Source organism: Cryptomeria japonica, chromosome 10, assembly GCF_030272615.1.
Source record: "Cryptomeria japonica chromosome 10, Sugi_1.0, whole genome shotgun sequence".
Taxonomy (NCBI): Eukaryota; Viridiplantae; Streptophyta; class Pinopsida; order Cupressales; family Cupressaceae; genus Cryptomeria; species Cryptomeria japonica.
The window spans coordinates 50,894,244-50,919,964 of NC_081414.1; the positions used below are offsets into that span (position 1 = coordinate 50,894,244).

General features: G+C 35.1%; 1 protein-coding gene across 9 annotated transcripts; it reads right to left on the reverse strand.

Annotated features, from left to right (window-relative positions):
- LOC131029620 (vesicle-associated protein 2-1) lies at nucleotides 1-23,838 on the reverse strand. Of its 9 annotated transcripts, none has more exons than XM_057960204.2 (10): nucleotides 23,683-23,838; nucleotides 23,363-23,442; nucleotides 23,015-23,129; nucleotides 21,220-21,290; nucleotides 20,926-21,007; nucleotides 20,708-20,823; nucleotides 20,454-20,603; nucleotides 19,873-19,938; nucleotides 1,392-1,469; nucleotides 1-549 (listed from the first exon to the last, which is right to left on the reverse strand). In XM_057960204.2, the coding sequence occupies exons 3-10, from the start codon at nucleotides 23,061-23,063 to the stop codon at nucleotides 436-438; spliced, it is 726 nt and encodes a 241-aa protein (XP_057816187.2). In that variant the 5' UTR covers nucleotides 23,064-23,129; nucleotides 23,363-23,442; nucleotides 23,683-23,838; the 3' UTR covers nucleotides 1-435. The 9 variants fall into 9 exon arrangements, with proteins under 9 accessions (XP_057816187.2, XP_057816163.2, XP_057816218.2 ...); XM_057960180.2 differs by having other exon boundaries at nucleotides 23,015-23,132; XM_057960235.2 differs by having other exon boundaries at nucleotides 23,326-23,442.
- Between the last annotated feature and the right edge of the window lie 1,883 nt (nucleotides 23,839-25,721).

The following is a 25,721-nucleotide window of genomic DNA, read 5'->3' on the forward strand; positions in this document are numbered from 1 at the left end:
TATAATAATATTCGCCTTTGCTTATTAAAAATAGGTTCAAGAATAATCCAAATTATTGCCAAAATTGTAAGAGATAATCTGAAACATTCCGATTTATAACATCCTATTATTGTGTTCTGTATATAAAATATGCCTACCTGAATTTCTAAAGAATCGCAGGAAGAATAAAATTAAATATATGGCCAAACAAATAAGAAACCCAGCTTCTTGGTAGAGCACAGAGATTGGAATGCTAGAAACTATTTCAAACCTTAAACATAAAAGACACAAAAGGTCTAAATATATAACTCGTCCATTCTATAATGCAACTCCATTGCGTGACTCTCAGAAGAATTGGAAATCTAGCAATTGCATTCTCTCCATCATATAACGGGCCTTTTCAATCTCAAATTAGATACACCAGGACTCAGAAAACATGCAATCAATCTAGAAACTTTATGAACGAGCATAGTATCCGATCAGAATGCCCAAAAGACCAACAAGAATAACCAATAGAAAGGAGAAGCCTGGTGCTGGAGCTTTGGGTAATCCTTGTTTCTTCAATGATGCCTGCAAACAAATAAGATTAATTCAAATAAAAGTGAGCGTAGACTAAATACAGAAAGTAGAAAATATGGGAAGACAAAGTTAATAAATATTTAAGCCTTTGAGGTAGGCTATGTCATCCTTGCTGACAAAGTTCTCTGATTATGTATAAATACTTACTGAACATTACGGTATCAAAAAGGTTCTTATTCATTGGTAACTATATAACTTTCATTTATTCATAAGCTTGTTCATAGATAAGTAACCATGCTAAAATACTAGCAGCAAAACAACAATTTGTTTTAGAAAAAGTTCAATGACCGAATTAATGCAACTTATTGTGAGAAAACAAGTAATTGAGAGCAAAAGCAAGAAGATCAACTTCAAAAACCAGAAGAACAAGTTTCATACCAAGAGCAAGAATGCAACCTGTTGAAATAAAGAAGTTATTTATAGTATAATAGTAGAATAGAAACATTTAGGGAACATGATTTAAAGGTAGTTAACGAGTACAGACTGGGCGTACATTAGTGCCAAAAATAGAATCCAATTTCCCAATAAAGTAAGTCAACTGTGGATGTCCATGGAAAAAAAATCAAACTAGCTGAAACATTTTTTAAGAAAATTCCCATAAATATTTTAAATTTGAAATTTCATATGAATGATAGATGTCCACATAGATTGCATGAGTATATGTAAGTTGTAACAATAGAATTGCTGATCAAGAAAAAATTTGGATAAGTTCTGCAAGAAATACAAGTTATGCAGGCAACATGCCATCAGAGATACAGTTCAGAACTACATACACCAAAAGCATTGCTATCAAGGAAATCACTATCATATCCCCAAGAAGTTTATGCACATACCAGTTCTTGCTGTAGGCTTTGACATTGATGAATAGACACATTTCTCTCTTCTTTAAGTTTCGAAAGAGTCACCTCAGTCTGCATGAAGTTTAAACATTTAATCAAGGAGTGAACCTTCCACATATGACAAGGGATATGGCATTACCACAGTGCCCAAAATATAGTTTATATGTTTTCTGATACAGATTAACAGCCCTTTAATTCACCAATCATAAAGGACATCAGATGTGGATTTTTGGAAATTTTGTATCTATAAATGGAGAAAATGGTATTTCAAATACAGCCAAACACAATCCATTTGTTAATATTTCAAATTGATTATAAGTTTATATAGAATCCCAAACAAAAAAGTGAAGATTGGTAAACAGAAAATAGAACTTATTGAAATAAAAAGTTCATATAACATCTGTTCTGAATGTCCAATAATAAATTTTATCAGCTTAAGTGAAAAAAAATATTGTCATCGTATATGTATTCAATGCTGTCATAAACTACCCAATGGCAGAATAGTGATTCTACAGAAGTTCTGTCAAAAATGAGAGGGCTATACGCTATCACTAAATTGTTGATAAAATTGTGGATGATAAATCTCTTTCATCCATTTCTGATGAGCCCATACATTTCATCAACGGTTACAAAATTACAGGTTAAAGGTTTTAGAATGTAAGTCACAGATTCATAGATAAGGACAAAAAACAGAACCTATCAGTCTCATGTTTCCTATCTCTCGTCTTGCTTAAAATATTTGATGCAATCTCATTAACCAAAAATAACTAATTTAGTAGTGAACGGGACCCAAACGATACCTTTGTAATTTTGCCAGCGTAGGCAGGCAGCTATCAGGTAAGGAATACTTTGAGATCCCAGCTATTATAGGTAATAGACATTATGAATTCATACCAATTCAATATGCATGGTATCCTTCTGATATAGTACATTGATACGACTTACCATATAATATGGCAAACCTGATCCGAGATCCTAATTATATCTAAATTGCATAGAGAGATCCTTCACTTAACAGATAATTGTCAAACCTGATCCGAGATCCTAATTATATCTAAATTTCATAGAGAGATCCTTCACTTAATGATGAATTTACAATAGAATATTGTAACAGAGTACACAACAGAGAGCAGATAAGATTTACATCAATAAATATTGTAAAATCATAAACATTAACTTTTTTAAGAGTAGATAACATGCATAATGGCTTTGGTGTTGTGCTGTTTATGATAAGCATCAAGAGAAAATGTAATAGAAAGGGACATGTTAAGACCCCCAATACAATACGGGAAATGCCTAATGCGAAATGACTGGATTTCCTGAATGTGCTAAGGCGTTCACTATTTAAGGCTATGTTGCCTATCATATGATGATAGTTCTATCCAAGAGATGTTACTATAGGAATCCCCTCTCTGCTCTGCTCTGCCATATAGATGTATATGTGAGTAATATGAAGATTTTTGCATTCCTCGTGTGAAGGTTCCTTCTCCATAGCTATCCCAAAAGCTTTCAGGCAATTGAAGATGATAGGTGTTCTTGTTTTTAATAAATTGAAAAAAAAAGATACTATATATATGAATGTAAACCCTAGAGCCAAGATTCAGTTTCAGCCATCATTGGCCAAGCCAATGGCATCAGTTAAGATTAGTGATGATATAAGACATCATTGACCCAGCCAATGGCATCAGTTAAAATAGTGATGTTATAAGATATCATTAGCCAGGCCAATGACATTAATAGTGATGTTATAAGATATCATTAGCCAGGCCAATGACATTAATAGTGATGTTATAAGATATCATTAGCCAGGCCAATGACATTGGCTACATTCGAACCTCAAGGAAAACCAGAAGAGTGAAAATCAAGGAAATAAGAGGACAAAAAGTGATTTGAAGGAAGGATGGATGATGATAGATCTCTTACAAAGTAGCACAAACTGGCCCACCCCAATCCTGGCATATGCATTAATACTCATGGAGGTTAAAAAGGCAATAAGTCCTGCATGAGAAAGTCAGTAAAACAAATATGTGTTGGTCTACACCATCTTCTTGCCACTAAGTGACACCACTGTTTGCTCAAAAATTGCAAAACTCGGGAGATATCACCAGAATCGGCAATCCAATAATGTTTTGCAAACAAAATTAAAATGCAGTGGCAAAGAACCTCGGTGGACTTCATAGTCACTCGAGGAGACCAACCTTAATTTGCAAGCACTACTGAATTGAGGAAGCATGTGTTCAAGCTCATTGCATAGAAAACAAATGTAGTGGAAGGATGGGAAAGAAGTTCATCTACATCAAATAAGTGGGCATCTTCCAAAAAAACAAAAAGGTAACTGGAAGGTAAATGAACTGCAGTTCCTATTCATAAATATAAAACCCTGAAAACCAGTGAATTTTTTTCAGATAGATGATCACACCAAGGATAAGAATAGGGAAGGACATCCAATGTTGAACCCAAAGAACAGCACCAAAAAGCAACTTAAGAAGAACATGACAACTTTGATGGGAGAAGTGTAATACCTATGCATATACTTGTAGTGTAGTGCCTAGCAGCTCATATATGCATATGATTGCCATTTCATGAGCAAAGCAAACGAATATTACCTTGTCAAGGGCAGACTTAGCTTCATCATCAATGCATACAAAGCAAGTTCAAATTTTCATTTATAAATGCTAATCAGGGCAAGAAACTCTGTAATGTCCCCACTTTGAAATATAATTTAATGATAAATGATAATAATAAAATTAAAATTAAAAAATGAAAGAATAAAATTAAATATAGTTAAATTTTAATTAAGTTAATGAATGGTCAAAGACATGAAATGGAAAGTTGTGACTCCCTCAAACATGAGATATAAAAGGGAGAAGAGAAGCTCATTTGAGGGGATAATTTGGAGAATCAGAAGTGCAGATCTGAATGTGAAAGGTTGTGTTCGTTTCAAAAGGCAGAAATAATGAAGAGTTGCACTCTTTCAAAGGGTGCTAATGGTGGAAAGAGTGTGTCTCTTGCCAAAAGGGCATACATGATGAAGAGGTGTGACCTCTCCCTCACATTGGAGGATATAAAAAGGAGAAAGTCTCATTTGAGGAGGACATCCAAGGGAGATCAATTTGAAGAATAATTTATTATTCTCGAAGGGTAGCAATGAAGAGTGATGACTCATTTCTTATGAAGAGGTGTGACTTCCCACAAATGAAGATATGTAATGTCCCCGTTTTCGTGAGCATCAGAGTTCGAGGGATTAGCCTATTATTTGGACTCTCGTAAGCTAACATTCAGGATAGAGAGTCTCAATGGCAGTTCCACTTCTTCAGTTCAGTCTTGATTTCAGTTTCAAGGCCTTTGCAGTTAGTGTATAGGCTTAGTTGAGGGACTTACTATTTATAGCAAGTCAATCTAGCAGTTGTGATATTTTTAGTCAGGGCACTTGGACAGATGGGAGTTATTCAATGTTGACTCCAGCTTCTGATGGCACGTCAAAAGACTGAATATTGAGGGAGATATTAATATTTTAGTGGTTAAGTTATTTAATTAACTTATATGGATATTATAAAGTCATAAAGTGACTTTATTAAAATTATAAGCCACTTCAATATCATAAAGTGACTTTATAAAAAATTAAAAGGTCACTTAAAATATTAAAAGTGATTTTAAATCATTTAAATGTAAAAGTGCGTCCAAGTTGAATTTAAACTATTGGAAAGTGATTTAAATACATTTAATGTATTTAAAATTGCATTTGGGAGTACTTTCTTGGAATTTGTGCTTTTGGGGTTATAAGGAGAAAAAGGCAATTAAAACTCATTATTGATTATTGATTATTTGACATTGCTTGACTTTTCTCAATGGATTGTCTGAGACAAGGGTTTCAGAGGGTTTGCTATTGAAGAACATTCATTCTTCAAGGATCTATGATTCTGAGGCTATGAAAGATCCGCTAAACTATTACAAACTGAGAGGGCTTCATCCAGAAGTCTTTATGTGCTTCAACAGTGGTTTATTTCTTCAGTTATTTACAGTTTTGGAATAAGGAAGGAGGTAATCAGGTTTAGACGCCTCATTAGCAGCATTTTGAATTCAATAAAGGCAGTCGTACACTTCTTTGCTCGTCGTACACTTTCAGCTTGCCACGTGGGGTTCCAGGAAGGACATTTTTTTGGCAAGAGGCTGAAACGCCTCCCTAATTTGCATTCTAAGTGCACAGTTCCCAACGCCTAGCCTATTCAGGCTATTCCATCAACTTTCTAGCTCAAAGAAATCACATTCTGGATTTGTACGCTCATTTTGGTTAGTTTCCCAGTTTTGGCTGGCAAACTTCAAAATTCTTCATTTAAAATAAGTTGAGGACCTATGGGTATGCTATTAGCAATAGAATTAATTGTATCTGTTATCTTATTCATAATTTAGATGTAGATGCTCTCAATTCCGTTTCTATTCAGTTTTATGTGCAATTCTTGCCTGGCACACTTGTTATTTTTTGCTTTAAAATTGTTCAAAAACCTTGAAAATCCAAAAACACATTAGCAATAGTATTTCATGAGAGTTAGAACCAGTAGGATTCTTACAAGATATAAAGAAGAGATTAATTCAATTGAGAAGGGGGAATTGGAGGAACCATCCATAAGATCAAAGAAGACAAGAAGGTCAATGGATCAATATCTAATATCAAAATTAATAAGGGTGAAAATTAGTAGACTTTGATATTTACAAGGGCAAGATTCAGGGCAATCCCAAAAGGGGACATTACAAACTCATAAAAGAAAACAAGAAATGTACTTTGTAGGATAAGCAAGATACTAGAGTGGTCAAAATAGAAACAATACAAGATATTTGCATTAGAAAAAGTACCTTCAAATGGAAAAAATTTCACTATCTTTGAAAGAGGTTTTCCAACAACCAAAGGTTTTCATCCACCAAAGAGGCAGAGAATAAAGCCTGGTCATTGTCCAATTTACCAGTGCCATATGCAGGTCTTTATCAACCATCCATATTAGAATCTAACAAGATCGTTAGACTCTAATGAGGTCCAAAGACAACTCAAAGATTTTTTGGAACAAGGAAATTATTCATCCAAACTCTATCACCATAAAAGTCTCCAATTGTAACCCTTTCAATGAAAGAAAGAATATGGAATATACACATTTATCATAGGGTAGAAAAATATTACTATAAAAAATAGATGTATTCTAAGAATATATAACTTGTTCGATTAGATTTAATATGCCAAGTATTTCACAACACTGAAGTTGAAATTGATCTACCAGCAAGTCGAGGTGGACACATGGAAAACTACTTTCAAGAGAAAGAAAGCAGTACATGAATGGATAGTTTTCATTTGATATTTGCAATGGACCAAGAAATTTAATGAGGATAACAAATGATTTGATATGGTCATTCATAAATATATGTGTGAAGTACTTGGATGACATTATGGATTCAAATAAATTTGCAAAGTAATAACTAGAATTTGGGCTACATGGTTGGAGGAGGTGAAGTAAGCATCAACTTACAAAAAGTAGAGATCGTTATCAATTGCATGAAACCTTTAAAATTTTATGTGAGCAAGAAAATTCATTGCTTCGTTTTCTTCATAATCACAGCTCCTCTAGATGCCATTGTAGCACTATTATGCATAATCCCAAGTTTAGACAATATATATAGTCGAACCTGAGTTACTTGTCTTAGTACTAGTTCATGTTCAGATTTAGGGGTTTGGTTTGTGGGTTTGGTCCAAAACAAAATTAAGGTTGGGTTTATTTTGGGTTTGTCCATACAAAAACATATTTGCAAAAATTTAAGTTCAAAATACCACACATGCCTCATATATTGTATAATAAGGATTCATTCTAAATTGTCTAATTTCATATTTGGGGATTCCTATGGCAGTTGGTCGTCAACCTAGACCCTTTTGGCGGGATCTTTTGGATAAGTTGCGTCGAAAGGTCAATCATTGGACTCATCGTTGGCTTTCTACTACGGCTCGTGTTACACTTCTTCAATCTGTGACAAAGGCTCTTCTTGTTTCTCGAGGTTTTGTGCAGGCTGCTCCAATGTATTTCCTCAAGGAATTTGATGCTTTATCTCGTCAATTCCTCTGGGGAGGTAATTTACAGTCTTTGAAGTGGAGTTTGGTGAAGTGGGATTCTATTTGCCAACCCAAGTATGAGGGTGGCCTTGGTCTTCGCTCTGCAGTTTTACACAACCAAGTTTTGGCTGCTAAGTTATACTGGCGGTGGTGTACCAATCAGCATCAAGTGTGGGCTCGTATCCTTGTAAGTATTTGGGACCCATTCATAGTTGGGATGTTCCTCATTGCCAGATGGAGGGTAGGGGTTCTGTGATATGGCATACTTTGAAAACCGGGGCTCGGCTTATTAAGAATGGGCTCTTTTGGATTTGTAATAAAGGCTCTGAGGCTCTTTTTTGGTTGGACTCTTGGGACGGAAATCCCCCCATTCTTTCTGTGTATCCTCATCTACAACCTCTTTATGATATCTTTGTGGTTGTTGGTTGGACTACGGTTGGGCATTACAAGACTATTCAGCATTTTGGGCCAGCCATTGGTTATAGATGGAAGGGTCATGATGAGTGGCCGCCTAGCGGTTCTGAGGATGCTCGGCGAGAGTTGGCTAATATTTTGTCCTCACGTGATTGTAATTCCTTGTCCGGTCCGGATATTTTAGCTTGGGGCAATGATTCTTCGGGGAAATATTATGGTGCTGCATTTATAAGCAGTTGGTTCGTCAAATTTATGGTGGGGATGAGGTTCCTTGGTGGAAGCATGTGTGGAATAATTTTTCCTAGCCCAAATGTAACTTTTTCATGTGGTTGGTGGTCCAGAACAGGTGTCTTACTTGGGACACTTTGTGCAAGAGAGGTTTTTGTGGGCCTTCTATGTGTTTTCTGTGTTGTAATAGTGAGGAGATGGTCTCCCATCTTTTCTTTCATTGCTCGTTTTCTAGGTGGATTTGGCACTCTTGGTGGGACTGTTGGAAGCGCCCTTGTTGGCATGTTTCTTCCCTTGCTGGATTTTGGGAGTGTTGGGGTCGAGCTCCTGTTCAAACCCCTTTTCTTCAAGTTTTTTGGACTTTAGGGCCTCCTTTTATTATTTGGCACATTTGGCTCGAGAGGAATCGTCGGATTTTTCAAGATGCTAGGTTAGCTATTTAGCATGTATGGTGGATAATTATCCACTCTCTTCGAGAGACTATTATGGCTAAATGTGATTTGTCTGGAGGCCCTGCTTCTGGGGAGATTGATATCTGTAACCATTTTAATCTTCCTCTTTAGGGGGATATTCAAGATTATGGTATGCAGAAGACTAGACAGCTCTTCAAAAATAGATGTCGTCACCCTCTGCGAAAGATCTCTAGAGTAGGTTACCGGAGCCCTCCTCTTGGTATCCTCAAGGTCAATACAGATGGATCTTCAAGAGGCAACCTTGGACATGCGGGTATTGGTGGTGTGGCACAAGACAATTTGGGGCAAGTTCAATTTCTTTTTTCTATCTATAAGGGTTTTCATACGAACAATTACATGGAGGCTCTGGCCATTTTGGTTGCTTTAAAGTGTTGTTGTTCTATTGGTTGGTAGCACATTGTGTTTGAGTATGATTCTCAGGTTGTGGTGACTTTATTGAACCACCAGAGTTGTGATGGTGTTAGTTGGCAGCTTCAAATGATTATCTGTCAGATTCTCTCGCTCTGTGAGTTTTGTGTGTCAATCACTTTCACGCATATTCCCAGGGAATGGAATGGGGTGGCTGACTGCTTGGCCAAGTGGGCTGCTGATTTTGGGGAGGGTTGGTCTATTGAGGATAGGGGACAACTCTCTCCTAAGTTGTCTCAGGTGCTTGATCAGCTTGTTAGTCATGATAAGTCTATGATGTAGTTGTTCTTGTTGGGTTGTTTGCCCTATTTTGTTGTTCCTCTTTCTCTGTTTTCAATAAGTTTTTACCCCTTTTATTGTATAATAAACAAAACCACCATAAAAATAAAAATAAAATATTACAATGTCAATTAGTCAAATTTGAATGTCATGATATATATTATATATTAAAATTAAATTATAAGAATGTCAAGCATCAACAATCAACCATCACTAGTCAAGAATCATCATATGGGTCTTCAAAAATATTATCATCACCATCCATACTAGATGTAGGTACTGGTAAATTAGAAGAACCACAAATAGTGCCACTAGCAGTAGGACCTGGCACTCTCATGCTCACTAGCTAGCTTGTCTTCAACATCAAGTGCAGCAAGCTGGGAAGTGTAACTCAATATGCTTGACTCGATATCCCACTTCCTTGTAGCCACTTTGTGTGAATGGAGGTGGAAGTTTGAATGCACACACACTAAGTTCTCTACTTTTTTTTAGTGTAGTTAAATGTGTTTTAATAAGTAGATGGAATATGTGCTCCAACCTATTAAGACAAAATTAGAGAGCTAAGAGACAAGATTAAAAAAATTAAATTATAAATTATAAATGAAACTTAAATTCAAAAGAATTTGCCTGTAGAAATTGCAATAAAAATTTTATCACAAGAGATCATAGGTGTGTAAATAACTACCACGGAAGTACCACCAACTATGAGCATCATCCTTATACTTGTCATGAAGAGAAATACTACTAAAGTCATTAGAGCATACAAAATCCATGAAATCAATCCTCACTGCATCCCACATGTCAAGATCAATGAAGAATCTATGAAGTGTTGCCTTGTACCCTTGGTTGACTTCAACATCTCTGTAAGGAGAAATTAAAATTATTGTTGACATAGAAAGGGACCTCAACAATATAATATTTGGGGCTCAATGCAAAGGCAAGAAGATGTAGAGGAATGACCATTTGTTACATCTCCCTTCTATATGTTTGTGTAGTTGTTTGAAGAAAATTTCTTTAGGATCTTGCTCTTTTGCATTTATGATGGCTTTCATCTTCTCAATCATTGAGTTGATGCCATCATATATCTCTCCCAAAAAAAGCCTATCTATCTCAATATAACAGATCATACTCAATATGGGCTTAATCAAGCTAGAGAGATACTCAACACAATCCCACCAAATGTCATTTAGGATCAACTACTTAATATTTGTTGCACTTGTAGTGCTAGATTGCCTCCACAACCAATTTGTGGTTGATGACTATGTTAAAAAGTGCCTCACAAACCTTCCCAAGTCATCTCAAAACAATTGTATTGGTGGCAAAACGGGTCTCAACAACCTATTTGAAAATCAAAATTAAAAAATTAAAATTTACAAAACATAAAATTAAAAGCTTTACTAAAGTAAAATATATTTATTAAAATAAATCTTATTGCTTCACTTACCTTCAACAACTCTAATTTCCAGAATATTCTAAATATGACTTGTTACATAAGGTGATTGGTGGTGAATATTTGGATTTCTTTCCTCAACATACAATCCTTTAATCCGATCAATTTTGGTTTTTGTAGCATATGGTTGAAGGAGTGGACAATACAAGGTATCCAAAAAGTGTGAATAATTCTCCTCAAGCAATAACCCAACGGCTCTACAATTTTTGGCATTGTCTGTTATGACTTGCACAATGTTTAGAGGGTCCACTTCCTCAATGTTTGTCATGAGAATGTTAACAATAAATGCACCATCCTTCACCTCCCCTTCACAATCCACTACTCTTAAAAACATTGCCCCTTAACACTACTCTTAAAAACATTGCCCCTTAACACTAATATAACATTGATCAATGGCCAATTTCTTGCATCTTTCCATCCATCGGAAATGATGAACGCCCCTATTTCGCCCAATGAATCCCTTATGGGATTCAATGGCTCCTCTACGAACTTAACCTCCTTTTCTAATAAAGTGATATGCACTTTCTCAAAACTCGGGCCCATATGCCCTTTTGGAGCCTCATTAATTGTCTTCACCATTTGTTGTCAATATGGTGAACAAACAACATTGAAAGCCAATCCATTAGCATAAATACATCTCACTATGTGTTGATCAACAATCTCTCAAGACTCATTTTGAACTGCCATTTCCAACAGTCCCTTTGTTCTCTTATATATAAAGGCCACAAGTTGCTCTTTAGGTGTGGCCAAAAATGGGCGGTCTCTATAGGTTGAAGATTAGAGGGTGGAGGGAGGCTTCATTCCTCGATATCCTTTCTTTAACAAAGGATGATTTGAATTGCGACCTACTGCTTGATCTATTTTTCTTACTCGTTAATATGTGCCATGACTTGTGCTTTTGGATGGGTACACCATTTTTCCCTTGGAAAACTTTGATGCCTAGTCTAAGGATGTAGCACAAATGGCCTTTCACCCGACCGTAAGAACTTGAACACCTAACATCACACCCACTCAAATCCAAACATAACCTCCAACCCTTGGAAGCTTCTATACCATGTTAACATACTTCCAAAGGGAAGAATTTGGGTCTGTTTTGAAGTGAGTTCAACCTATGGAGCTAGAACCGGTTGCCATTGTAATACCTATGACAACAACTTCAATAAACAACACATTTGAAGAATTGAAACAAATGAAAAAAAAAACATATACACTTAAACTCATTTTAAAAAATTAAACATGTGTTATAGATTCATAGAAGAATGAAAACCAAAGAAGAGAGTTCATTTGTAAAAAAACAATGTAGAAAAAAAAAACCAAAAACCTGAAAAAAAACCTAACTTTTGCAAAAATATTTCTCTACAATCTCCGTAGCAACAAATGGGCTCTTGCAAATGTGTAGGAATAGCAAATCAATCACTTTAGAACGTTCACCAATCAATCTTCAACTCTATTTGTGCAATGAAAAGCAAGAATGAAAGTTCAACAAGGATATTTTTATTTTGCATTCACAATAAGAGAAATAACTTTGTTTTTATTTTCAAAATGTCTTAGAGTCCACATTTTAGGATTAGGCAGCATTTTTGGGTTTTTGGTCAAAGTCAAAAGTCAAATTAAAAGAAAAAAAGTTTTAAAAGGGTCAAGTTTGTCGGCTAGGCATGAAAGACAATGGAATTCACTATAGGTCCACCTACTTTCATCTTCTCCAACAGACTCATAGGTCTAGAATGGGACCCTGGACAGCCCTCATTTCGGACTAGATCCAAACTTCTATCCGGGCTAGACTAAACCCAAACCGATAACATAGAGTGTGTCTGTGTATACAGTCATCTTGAGATGAACTGAACAGTCATTTCATATTCATAAAATATGTATTTTTTGTCACATTTTCATGTGAATGAGAATTGGGTTTCACTTTTCTATATCCAAATTCATTCACGATCCATTTTTTGGCCTAACATTGCTATTAGAGCACCCAACGTGAATTTCCCTTCACCAAAACTAAAATTGTACTAAAATTATTTGTTCAATTCTTATTCCATCCATAAGTCCCTTCCAAACACCTAAAAAATCCATCATATAAATCCCAATATCTCCATGGTGTTGTTTCTCACAACCTGCAAGTTGTTTGACTTTGAATGCTGTACGATTCAAATCAAGTTAACTATATAATTTTATACAATTTGTAGACAAAGTATTGTTGTGTCTATGTGTTGAGCATCAGAGATAACTTTTTTAGCGACCTTGCCTCCACTATAAGTAGACACAAATAGTACCAATAGCAGGGTCCTTAACTAGAATGAATTGGTAGTACATACACCTTTTTATTTTTATTTCATTTTTTTTGTTTCCAAAAATCACCAGTTGAAGATAGAAGTTGAATCGACATTCATCACTAAGAACAAAAAATGGTGATGAATTCACATGGGGCCATAGTGAGGGACAATCATATCATGAAGTAGTTAAAGAAGAATAGATAAAGCATGGAGATTGAACAATTTTTTTGGGCATGCAATATAGTATCATCTCAATCGACAACTGAGTCAACTTGAGAAATTTCTAAAAGCAAACTCAGGTCTTCACCAAGTCAATACCTAGATTGATGAAAACCTAAAACTCCAAAAGAAAGCAGGCTATCACTTCGACAAAAACTTTCACAAAAGGCTTGAGCGTCAAATCAAGAAAATGAGGTGCCAAATACACAAAAAAATGTGTCAAAATGAGCAACACAAACATTTGTTTCAAAACCACCCCCGTGGATTATGGTGGGTATGCAACACTATTGAACATAATCCTAAGTGCAAGCAAGCAATGTATATAATAATATTTTATATGTTATTATCTAGATATATTAGAAGCTGAACAGGCATCTTGAAGATGAACTGAACAATCATTTCATATTGACAAGCATGTATTTTGTATCACACTTTCAAGTTAATGAGAATTGGGCTTCGCTTGTCTACTTCTAAAAGCATTCATAGTCCATTTCTTGGCCTAGTGGCAAATCTTTTTTTTTGGGGGGGGGAACTGAACACACTTTATTTAATAAATTGAAGCATAGAATCAGCAATGGTCCAGTTTCGACTTTACCTAACTTGCAACAACCATTCAAGACTGAGATGAAGGCCACTATGCTATCATTCTAAATAGTTGAATGGGGCAGATTCAAATTGTCCTACATAGGACAAAGACTTAGTTGCTCTTATTCAAGAAACAAATATTATACTATATAATTTTTTGGGCAAAGAAACCATTGTTCATACTAGCTGTCAACCTCTTCACTATTTTCAAGCAAAGTAAATTGCAGAAAGCAAGAGGCTTAGAATGAATGAGTTTTCTACAACTCCAATTGGTTATCGAATATGAGAGAATCAAAAAAGGTGAAAAAATTGCAAAGTATTTCAGCAATTACAAGAAACCTGTGTTACATGGTGGTCCCCACACCTCAAACGCTCGTCCCCATCCTCTTGGACATTTCAGGAATGGTTGGGAACATCCCCTGGCCATTCCCCCCAACAAGCAGATTCTAGAAACATCTCAGAAACACATCCCCATTTTAGGGGACAACAAGAAACAGTTAGGGGATGCCTAGCCATCCCCAAGGTGGCTGGGGATGTCTTCAGGTATGCCTAGGCATTCCCTACAACAAAATAATTTTTTATAATATTAAAAAAAAAATCATTTATAACATTAAAAAAGACTGTTAAAATATATCATGACAGCATTATAACAGCAGCGACAATATATCATGGCAGCAGTATACAAGCAATTAAATCATACAGCAGTATAGCAGCAATTAAATTAATCATGACAGCAATAACTGTAGCATAACAGCAATAAATATATCATGATTCCGATTCACAGTTAATGATATAAGTTATATACAAGTTAACACTAGAAACAATTATTTGGATTTCTGATTTTATTGTTCAAAAAAGTCTCAAACTTCAAAATTCTCCATATGGTATTATAGTCAGTTGCAAAAGAGGTTAAAAGTGCATCGGCCATGGTCTGGTACAATGAGGTATTGTGTGAGAAGTGCAAACAAACAATTCATTTTTGGAATATGGTTGGCATGCAGGCTTCTGCAGACATCATCCAAGATCATTTTAACAGTTTTATGTCATATTGCTGTTGTTATACTGATGTTCATTAACTTGTAGAAATCTCTCTCTCTCTCTCTCTCTCTCTCTCTCTCTCTCTCTCTCTCTATATATATATATATATATATATTTTGCTCTCCCCAAAAAATGGCCCTCGAAACATAGCAAGAAACCAAAAATGCTGATTATAAAGGCTTTGCTCATTTCCACTTTAAGGAAGGGCCGCTATACAAACAGAAAGTTATGTGAACCAAAAAATGAAACAATTCAGCTCAATTGGCAGCATATACCTCCAAAACAGCAAGGCACTTTAGGTAAGACTGGCAAATTTTGAAAGGTATGTCTATGAACCTTAAATGGATAAAGATGCTTCCAAGTTCATTAGAGGGTGTGTATTATGTAGCACTGGCAAACCAAGCTATAAGAATTTTGCTGTGTATGCCTTTACTGGTTCCAACTAGGCCATTGGAAAACAATTTTATGGATTTTGTTGTGGGCTTGCTTATGTCAAAGAAGGTACACAGCTCTCTCTTTGTGATAGATCAATTTAGCAAAATGCTAGATTACTAGGTCCACCCTGCACCCAAGTCGTACATGTACGAGGTCTGTACAGAGTATGTCTTCCACTATATCCCAAAGAAACCCAAGAAGGACCCATGGTCCCCAGTCCGTCAAACAAAACAAAAATGTTTTTTTATTTTTTTTAATTAAAAAGTTTAAAAACTTAAATTAATTACACTAACATTTTTTAGATTTATGTTATCGGTATTCTTCTATATTTTATAATATTTTGTATGGCCATACCTGTTGTGAGGTATTCACACATCACCCCATTGCAAATGGGGACCCCCACTTTTTGCTTTCTCGGTTGTGTTAGAGTCTTTGCTATTAATCTTTGCATTGAAGGGATACAGTTTCTCAAGTATCTAGAGGGTCATCATGTTAGGTTGGTCTCCTGAGTGCAGTGAAGTAAGTCATCAAGCATGTGGCAAGAATGATTTATGGGTGGAAGACTTGAGGATAGAACAAACTGAGCAAAGTAGGGTGAAAGGACTAAGTCAAGATTCTTTCCTAAGGATGCGTACCTTGCTCCCTCGCTGGAGCGAAATTTTCCCAAGTACCTTGACCCCATACCTTTCTAAGGGCATAGACTCTCGTACCTTGCAAAGGTCCTAGAGCAAAATTTCACCAAGGTCATGTCCTTGCCAAGGTCCCAGAGCGAATTTCCTCCATAGGTGTTTTTAAGGGTCGAATTGATGGTGCTTTTATGTGGAAAGGTTGGAAAACTTGAGCTCAAAACCAACCAAGTGAAAGAAGATTTCCAAAGTCATGTCCTTAGAGAAGTCTTAGAGCAAGTTTGGTCCAAAACATGTGCGTACCTTCCGAAGGACACAGAGCGAACTTAGACTTATTGATGTACCTTCCTAAGGGTCCAGAGCGAAATTTTGCTAAGTTGAGCGAATTTGTTCAAGCATGTACCTTGTTGAGATTTGAGATCAAAACTAGTAAGTCTTGTACCTTCCAAAGGACATAGAGGGAAATTTTTATCAAGTCTTGTCCTTGGAGAGGTCCAAGAGCGAAATTTTTTATCAAGTCTTGTCCTTGGAGAGGTCCAAGAGCGATTCTCAAGTCTTGTCCTTGGAGAGGTCTAAGAGCGATTTTCAAGTCTTGTCCTTGGAGATGACATAGGGCGATTTTCATTTTTTGTTTCATGTCCTTCCAAAGGTCTTAGAGCGAATTTTTGACCAAGGTCGTGTACCTTCCAAGGGTCATGGAGCGAGATTTTAATTGAGGTCATGTATCTTAGAAAGGACATAGAGCGAATTTTTCATACAAGTCATGTCCTTGGAAAGAACACAGAGCGAATTCTATTCTTGAGTCATGTCCTTGCTAAGGACATAGAGTGAAATTATTATCAAGAGTCTTGTCCTTCCAAGGGTCCTAGAGCGAACTTGTTTCTTGTCCTTCCAAGGGTCCTAGAGCGAATCATGTGTGTACCTTGCCAAGAACCCAAAGCGAAATTCCCAAAGCCAAGCATTTTGGCACCAAAAACTTATTCAAATTCAAATTGCTAAGAGGGAGAGTTCTAATCTATCAAGTCGGCTGGCATGAAAGAGGCAATTTATCTTTTGTTTTTATTAAACCAAGTCGGCCTTAACTCCAAAAGTCATGACTCTACCCTAAATCGCATATATAAGGAGGATCAAATTAATCATTTTAACATCAATTCAAAATGCAATTCCTCTCTAAAAGCGAATTTTGTCAGCAGGTCAGCAAATTACTTCAATTGAACAGTGAATTTCATCAGAATATAGGTGAATTGCTCCAGCACAAGGGCGAAATTGGACATTGAAGGTGCAGACCTGGTAATCAAAGAAGATAAATTCGAGCATTAAAGGTACAGATCTGATGTTTTAGGAAGGCGAATTTACCATAAAGCATCTGAATTATTCAAGAGGGAGCGAATTGTACTCAGCTGGGAGACATATCAATCAGTAAATTCGATCATTAAGACAGCCCAAATTTGCCCTAGGACATTAAGTTTGTCTTCTACATAGTGAATTCATTGATTATTGTCAGTCCTTTGTTCAGATTTAGAAAGAAATCATCAAAAATCAAAGATTAGATCAAGCTGTATATCTTGTGTGTTTGATGTGCAATTGTTCATTTTGCAGGAGGTAAAGAAAGAGATCAAATGGGCCAGGTTGAAGGAAGATCGGAACAAGGATCTAAAGGAGAGAAGTTCAGCACCAAGGTCAAGATACAAGGAAGACCTCTTCAAGAAGCTCCATCAGCATCAAGAACACCTCAAGTGCATGAAGAAGACTCAAAGTGCTAAATACCTACAAGCAGTAGAGTGGGATATCTTCAAGGGTCTCATTCTATCACATTGACATGGAGAGATCATAAGATGGCAAAGGGGAGATCATACAACCATCATAAGGCAAGATATACAAGCAAGGATTGAAGGAATGATTTGACCATGACAAATACTTCCTATCACCACTATGCAAGATCAAGAGGAAACTTCATCAGCAAACACTAGAGCATGAAGGAAGGATAACATGCATGAAGGAAGGATAACATACATGATGGAAGAATGTTTTACAATCTTGAATTCCCTTCGGGAATCCAAGAATCGAAGCAAGTATAATGAAGAACTACATTCAACCAGTTGCATCATTCATCAAGCATATCATGAGCAAGAGGAGGATCAACCAAAGTCATCACAAGACCTACATCGAGCACAATTGAAGAAGCAGATAGTTTCAGAAAAGTTAATCAAAGTTTGCTTCTCATCATCATCATCACATTGAGCAACCGATTAATGTTGAGTATCAAGAGATATCTCTCAACATCCCTTCATGATGGTGAGTCAAATCAAATTTACAAGTGCAAGATTGAGGTAGCATCCCAGTCACTACTCCACCAATCAGAGAGGTCCACATCAACACGTCTTGATTCAATGAACCAAGCTCACCCATAGATGCACAAACTCCAATGTACCTACCCTTGATATCTATTGGTCCACACTCATTGAATGTAATTTTCTCATTGGCTAAGGAGAGTTTGTTATAACAAACCCTAATTAGGGTTTCATTGTAAAATCTTGGCCATTGATGGAGAATCAATCCTAGTCGTTCATTGTAAATGGTCTCTCTATATAAAGCTCAAGCTCTTCATTTGTAAAGGTTAATAGTGGATAGTTAGCTAATAGCGGATAGTTAGTAATAATAGTGAATAGAATAGCAATTTGAATAGAAATTAGATTAGGAGAAGGCAAAGATTATTGCCAAACCTTGTTGTAAAGAACAATTGATTTCATTGAAGTTATGGTGAATTTGATTTGTTATTTCAACAACTCGCGTGGTCTTTGCTTCTCGATTTACTTTTATGTTTATTAGATTGAGTGGAGGAATATGTTGAATGTATTTGTGGAATCCATTTAGTCCATACCACTAGCCTCTTGCTAATTGTAAGTGCGCCTTGTGTGGTCAACTGGAATGATATGAACTTAATTTTGAATCGTTCTACACTCATTGCTTATGCATTAACTTGAATGGTGATCAATGTTTGATGGTATTGATTTGAACATCTTTAAAACGTCCTTAGAAGATTGCACTGAGCATGTGTCAAATTGTTCAAGTTGATGGTGAGACCTCGCTTAGTAGGATTCCATTTAATCATTCATCCATCTTCTTTCATTCTAGGCCTTAGAATAGACCTTCTCAACCCTTTACCTTTTGCCATTTTTTTCAAAATCAAGTTGGTTTAGGACAAAGAGCATCACCATATAGCAACATCAGATGGTCGAGTTCCAGCAAATCAAGCATTCAGGCATTCGAATGTAAGTCCCCTTGTGATTTCAGCATAATCACATCAACCAACGAGCTTATCCACACGTAGTGACCCTACATTCATGAACCTTGGAGTCTTCTCAAGTGATCCTTAAGCTAATATTCAGCATTTGAGAGATTTTGTTCAAAAGAGGATAAAATACTTTTGGGTATTTTATTCTGCGTTCGCATGTGCATAAAAACACATCAAAAATACCCAGACATCAAACCTGTAAAAAGAAATTGGCAAGCCTCCAACCCGTACCAGAACTAAAAACTTGGATAAAACAAGCATATCCTATGTAAGAAATCTGTTTAAGAGCATTAAGCAACAAAATAATTTTTCAGTAATGTTTGGTGTACTTTACATTGCTTGAAACCATTATTTCATACAGGACTCGAGATCTAAAATAGTTCCTCAGCAGAGGCCTTTGCATGTAGATTTCAAAGACTTTGATGCTTAATGAAAATTTATTGTTTTTCACCTTTGAAGTTATTTGTTATGGCTATTAAAATCATTATTTCTTAGTGTTCCTGTAATTGGAAATTTATATGAACTCCATTCAGCTTTTAGTTACCTATCGCTATCAGCTGAAGAAAACTCAAGCCAATCATGATGAGCAATCAATGTACCAAATGCAGAAAGGCAATGCAATAACATGTCTTAGATCATTCACTGATGACTGAAATGCAAATACCTGCTTAAGATCTTCCTTCACATCATTAAAATCATCCTGAGTAACCTCACAGTAATCAGCCAATACCTGCAATAAAACAGCATGTAATTGTATATTAATAATTATATGCCACTCAAACAAAGTATTCCCTAGCCCCATAAAGCAAGATATCACTAGCAATAACCAAGATAAAGAACCGATGTAACTTATACCTCGAATAACAAATAATTTGGACCACAAATAATATGGACCTATTTCTAGAAAAGATTACACAATAAAAATGTAAAAACTAGCCTTACATAACAGATTTTTGAAGATAAAAAATATTAATTAATCATATGGATAAGATATATAATTTCAGCCTCATTGAAACACCAACCAAGAACAAGATACAGAACATAGACCTGAAGTCCCTACGTAACAGATTATTGAACATAAAAAATGATTAATAAATCGATAAGATATATAATTTCAGTCTCAATGAATCACCAACCAAGAAGAAGATACAGAACATAAACCTGTAGTCCAGAATAATTTATAGCCATTATGCATACATTCTAAAACAAAGGAAAAGATAAAAACACACAAACTGATATACTCACATAATCTTTATTATTACCCATACCATCCTGATTTTCATTGTCAAATGACACAACTCCTGGTGATGAACCTCCTGATTTAGCAGAGTTTGGAGGAACATAAACAACCCTTAACTTACACTCCTCAACAGCATTTCCTCTGTGCTTATTGAACTGGAGTAAAACGGTGACTTCAGCCCAGGATTCACCAATAAAAAGGAATAAAAGACAGTATTATTCACAAAAAAAAAAAAAAAAATTAGTGATATTTTGCTCACCACATCCGGAGTGATATCTTTCAGCTCTGTAGCAGCTGGCACAACTACACTCAGAAGAAGGAACTTGTCTTTGCATTGCATGTATGGTGGGGCTTCAGGTTGTGCTTGCATTGTTACTAAAAAGGATACAGATTGCTACTAAATAATTAGGAACAAAAAAAGAAACAAAAAACAATACCATACATCATTATATTCAGGAAACTCAATAAAATGAGTACATGCAATATCAATAGAAGACCGTGGCAAGATAATCCCTGTGTTGGGTCGTACAAGATACTTCTTTGGTGATGTAGTCTTGACCTGCCATAACAAACCCCATCATTCATAAGATCCAAAAACCCAAACAGGCAAAAATAACTTTAAGGAATGCATGAATTCGCTGTTGAATTTTTAATGTAACTAGAAAAGAAAGCTGCCCTACAAATCTAATCATTTTTAAACTTCGAAAGAAGGAGATGAAAACAAAAACCCATAATCCACATAAATATTGATTCTGTACTGCATATAAATACCTTAAAAGCCACATGATTTTCTGTGTTGTTTAGTAGTTGCGATTGACAAGAGCTTTGCTTATTCTGCTCAACTGTTCATCACCATCCAAGAAATTTTACATGTCACCAATATGAGCAAATATTGAAACAGGATTACAACCCAAAAACTTATTTAAAGACAACTAGAACTATACTAAAAATGACAGGAAAATTAAGGTATTCCCCACAGCAAGGTGACGATTCTTTGAGAATTACTCAGAAACGATTAAAATACCAGCAACAACTAAAGCTGTATTAAAATGAGCAAAACTTATTTTAAGATAAATATAAAACTATACTGAAAATAACAATAGAGGCATTCCCAACAGCATGCCAAGGATTCTTTGGGTGTCATTCAGAGACAGCTAAAATGTCGGAAACAACTAAAGCTATACTAAAATGAACAAAAAAGCTAAAGCCACATAATTTTTTTATTGTTAAGCAATGCAATTAACGACAGCTTTGCTTATTCTAACCATCCGTTCATCATCATCCAACAAATTTGCATGTCACCAGCATAAGCAAAAAGTGAAAGAGGATTACAACTAAAACCATAGTAAAAAAAATGTATTTCCTGCAGCATGGCAAGGATTCTTTGGACATTATTCAGAGACATAAACACCAGAGACAAGTAAAGCTATACTGAAATGAACAAAATTATTCTAAGATTAAAGACAACTAAACTATACAGAAAATAACAATAAAATTAAGGTATTTCGACAGCATGACAAGGATTATTTGGGCACTATTCAGAGACAGCTAAAAGCTATTTGAACAGAAAATTAAGGAGCTTTCGACAGCATGACAAGGATTCTTTGGATATGCCTTTGAGTTTTGAATTTGTCACTAAGCATCTGACCTTACGACTACACTCCAGACCCACAGACACTAAGTTATTATCTTAGTAATCGACAATCCTGTCCAGAATCCTGTTAAAATTTTGGGTCAGGCCAAGCTCTAACATGATTAATTTTGTCCCCTTCCACATTTGCAGAATCAACTCTGCGTTTCCTATAAAGAATATAAAAAGTTAAAAATTAAACAGGTCTTTGATAAGATTTCTTAAATAAGGAAATCCCAAAAGTTATGATATAATATTGGACTTATTCCTTTACTAGCGATGACTAACAAACTTATATCCATGCAAGGTTATTCATGCATATTTACCTTCTGTGTGTGTATCTGCACACTTGGTTAATATTGGGCTAGTTTATGGGCTACCTTTTAAATTTGGACAACATTCGTAAGATTTCTAAAAATGGGTCAGGCTGTAATGTGTCATAACAACTATACCACAAATTCGCCATAGGTGCATTTGCGTCATGAGTTAGGTTATGGCCTGCCTTTTTAGCTTAGACTACATTTTTTAATTTTTTAATATGGACCAGGCTGTGATGTATGCTCCGTAATAATAATTATACTACAAGCTGGTCATATGTGCGCTTCGGTCATGGGTTAGGCTCTTCTGAGCATTCCCACTTTTGCAATTATACCATAATCCTTTGCGCAACTAAATCATATTTAGTGAAATTAACCACAATGAGAAATTGCCCATGGTTAGAGAAGTTAAAGTCAAATTTTCAATGTACCTTGGCCAGTTAAACATATTTTTAAAAATAACCAGACTGGGACAGAGCATTCCTTACCCAATTTAAGCACATTTACTTTAATTAACCAAAATGAGAAATTGCCCAAAATAGAGAAGCCACAGTCTGATTTCAAATGTGGACTCCATGTAGATGAAAAAGTGCAGACAATATACATGGTTTCTACTTACATACAAACTTGAGCTCTTCTGGTTGAACACTGAGAAGTTCGTTGGCCATGTTTGCTCTCAAATCAAACACAGATCTATGGATTCCAGTGAATTGCCGAAAATCAAGGAAACTTCTCTGCTGTATACAAAGCAGAAGAGTAAGCCCAAGAAAATAAAATATTCAAATGCTGTAACCTCTGAAGCTCAATATATTATTGAAAAACCGGAAAAAGGAGAAAAAAGAAACAAACAAACAAAATGCACAGGTTACATCGTGAATAACTAAAATCCAGAGAGAATAAATTATTCCGAAAAAAATGCAACAAAATCACTTCTGAGAGTTCTGAATGGCGCAAAATAAACCCTCACCTAAACAACGCCCTGCAATTTCTCTGAATCTTGAAAACTATTACGCGATCGCACTTATAGGAAGAACCGATTGGAGTATTCTGAATTGCAAGAGACAGAATAAACTTAAAATTATATAGCATCTTATTAAACACTCCAAATTGAAAACAAAATTAAAGATTAATCGGATTTACATCGACAAGAAATTAAACGCGAAATTCATCTTCGCCGCTAAAATTAAAAGAAAAACATGGTTAACATCGTAATTAAGATTACTGGTTCCAGGATTACAGACGGTTTGGTATGAACAATGAATGGTAATGCAATCTGAGCAATTTTACCCGGTTAAAATTACGATAAGCTGTGAGGCTGCAACAGTTTTTTGTTGGAGAGAGGTCGCAAGTACGAATCCGTTGCAGAGAAGGATTTTAAAATTAAAATATCCAAAAGCCTGGCCCCACAATTGATTGAATAACTTACTGTTTGTTTTGCTTTCCTCTGTCAAGGAAAAAGTTTTGGGGCGCGGCAGCACTTTCAAATGGAAAAAATGTTTATTTCATTTTAAAAAATTTATGGACGTTGACCCATGTTTTATGTTATCCACTTCTAGGGAAATTGACCCATGCTATTTTCCTTTATGTTATGGGCCTATAGATTAGAGTATTCGAATATAATAATAATTTTATAAGTGATAGGTATTTTGGTGTAAAAACTATTTATAGTATTGTAAAATATGGATTTTTTTATGAATAGGTCTTTTCTATTAGATAATAATATTAAAGTACATATTCACAAAAAAAGGTTAGGGGATACAAGATCACCCTGCAAGAATCAAGAAACCGGAGCCAAAAAACAAAGCTATTCATCAAAAAACTTCCTCAGGTTGCCAAAGCAATGGCAGTCGAGGGGGGAGGATCTTGATCATCTTTCTTGTCCCATACATCAGTGGGGCCAAGAGTCGAGTCCGGCACGGACCATCCATCTTCTGGGTCGTTTTCGTCTTCTCCTTCCTCCCACCTGGGAGGCGAAATAGCCAGAGCCAGGCGAGGAAATATGGATTTTATTACTAGTCATGGATCAGAAACACAAAATTTGTAAAATGTGCAAAATTTGTTGAAAAATAATTGTGTTGTGCAAATTTGTGTTTTTGATTAGGTGTTGTTTTGTATGAAGAATAGCCATTGCCTTTTATTATCACTTATCTTTATAGATATGGTCTTGATTTTTGAATATTTATTTGATTATATCTATCATCTTATGTGTGAATTTTGTTTGACGCATTTTTTATAGTTGTAAAATTAAACCTTATTAAAATTCAAGTTTAAATACAATCATATCATCTCTCTCCTATCAATTGTTTTGGATCATTCTAGTGCACACTTGTGTTGACTTTTGTGCTTAATTATCATATTTTAAGGGCATGCATTCAGTCATTTGGAAAACATATACAAGTATATTGAGATTACTCAAAAGAATTGAACATCATAGGATCATATACGTGTTATCTTAAGTCCATTACATGCTTACTCCTTACCTTTGATCTTTTGTTTAAAGCTCTAAAGTTGATATGTTAAAGATCTAAAGAGAACATGACCCTTACACAAATTTGAACATCAAGAGATTGAGGTAAATGAGTTTTAAGATGTTGATATTGTCAAATTATTCTTATAATAGTAAGTGTCCAAATCGATTATCAAAAAAAATAAGTGTCCAAATCTAAACAAACATGTGCATAGCATCCTTCAATTTTGTTCTTATCAAACAATTTTCTTTTGTTTTCCCTTGTTTACTTTTCTTCTTTCATTTTTTTTTAATTTTTTTTCCTCATTTCTTTATAATTTTGTTTATCATTTTCAATTAATCTTTTTTATTTTTTCCTTATTTTTTATTTATTTTGTAATTAGCTCAACCTCATTTTTGTTATTGTATTTTTTATTTTTTTTTGTTACTTTATTAAATTTTAAATAGTTTTAAAATTTCATTGAATATATATTTTATCAATTTGTTTGTTTTTTTCCTTTTACTTTTTCTTTGATTGTTTGATTCTATTTTAATTTTTTTATTTTTCTTGTTCTAATTGATATATTTTAAATTTAACTAGTTATTGGTTTTCTTTGTTTCTTGTTTCTTGTCCTTTTCTTTTGCTTGTTAACTTTAATCAAACAAATGATGGGTTTGTCCTTCTTACTTTTTCTTTTTCTTATCTTTATTTAACTATTTTTCTTTTTTTTTATTAGGGCATGTTCTTACTTTATCTTCCAAAAACTACCACTTCTTTTAATTTACTTTTTAATTTCTCTAAATCTGCTTATTTCTTAATTAATTCATTTCTATAACCTTTATAAAGTTATTTACACAACCCATCTGTCTAGTATTCTTC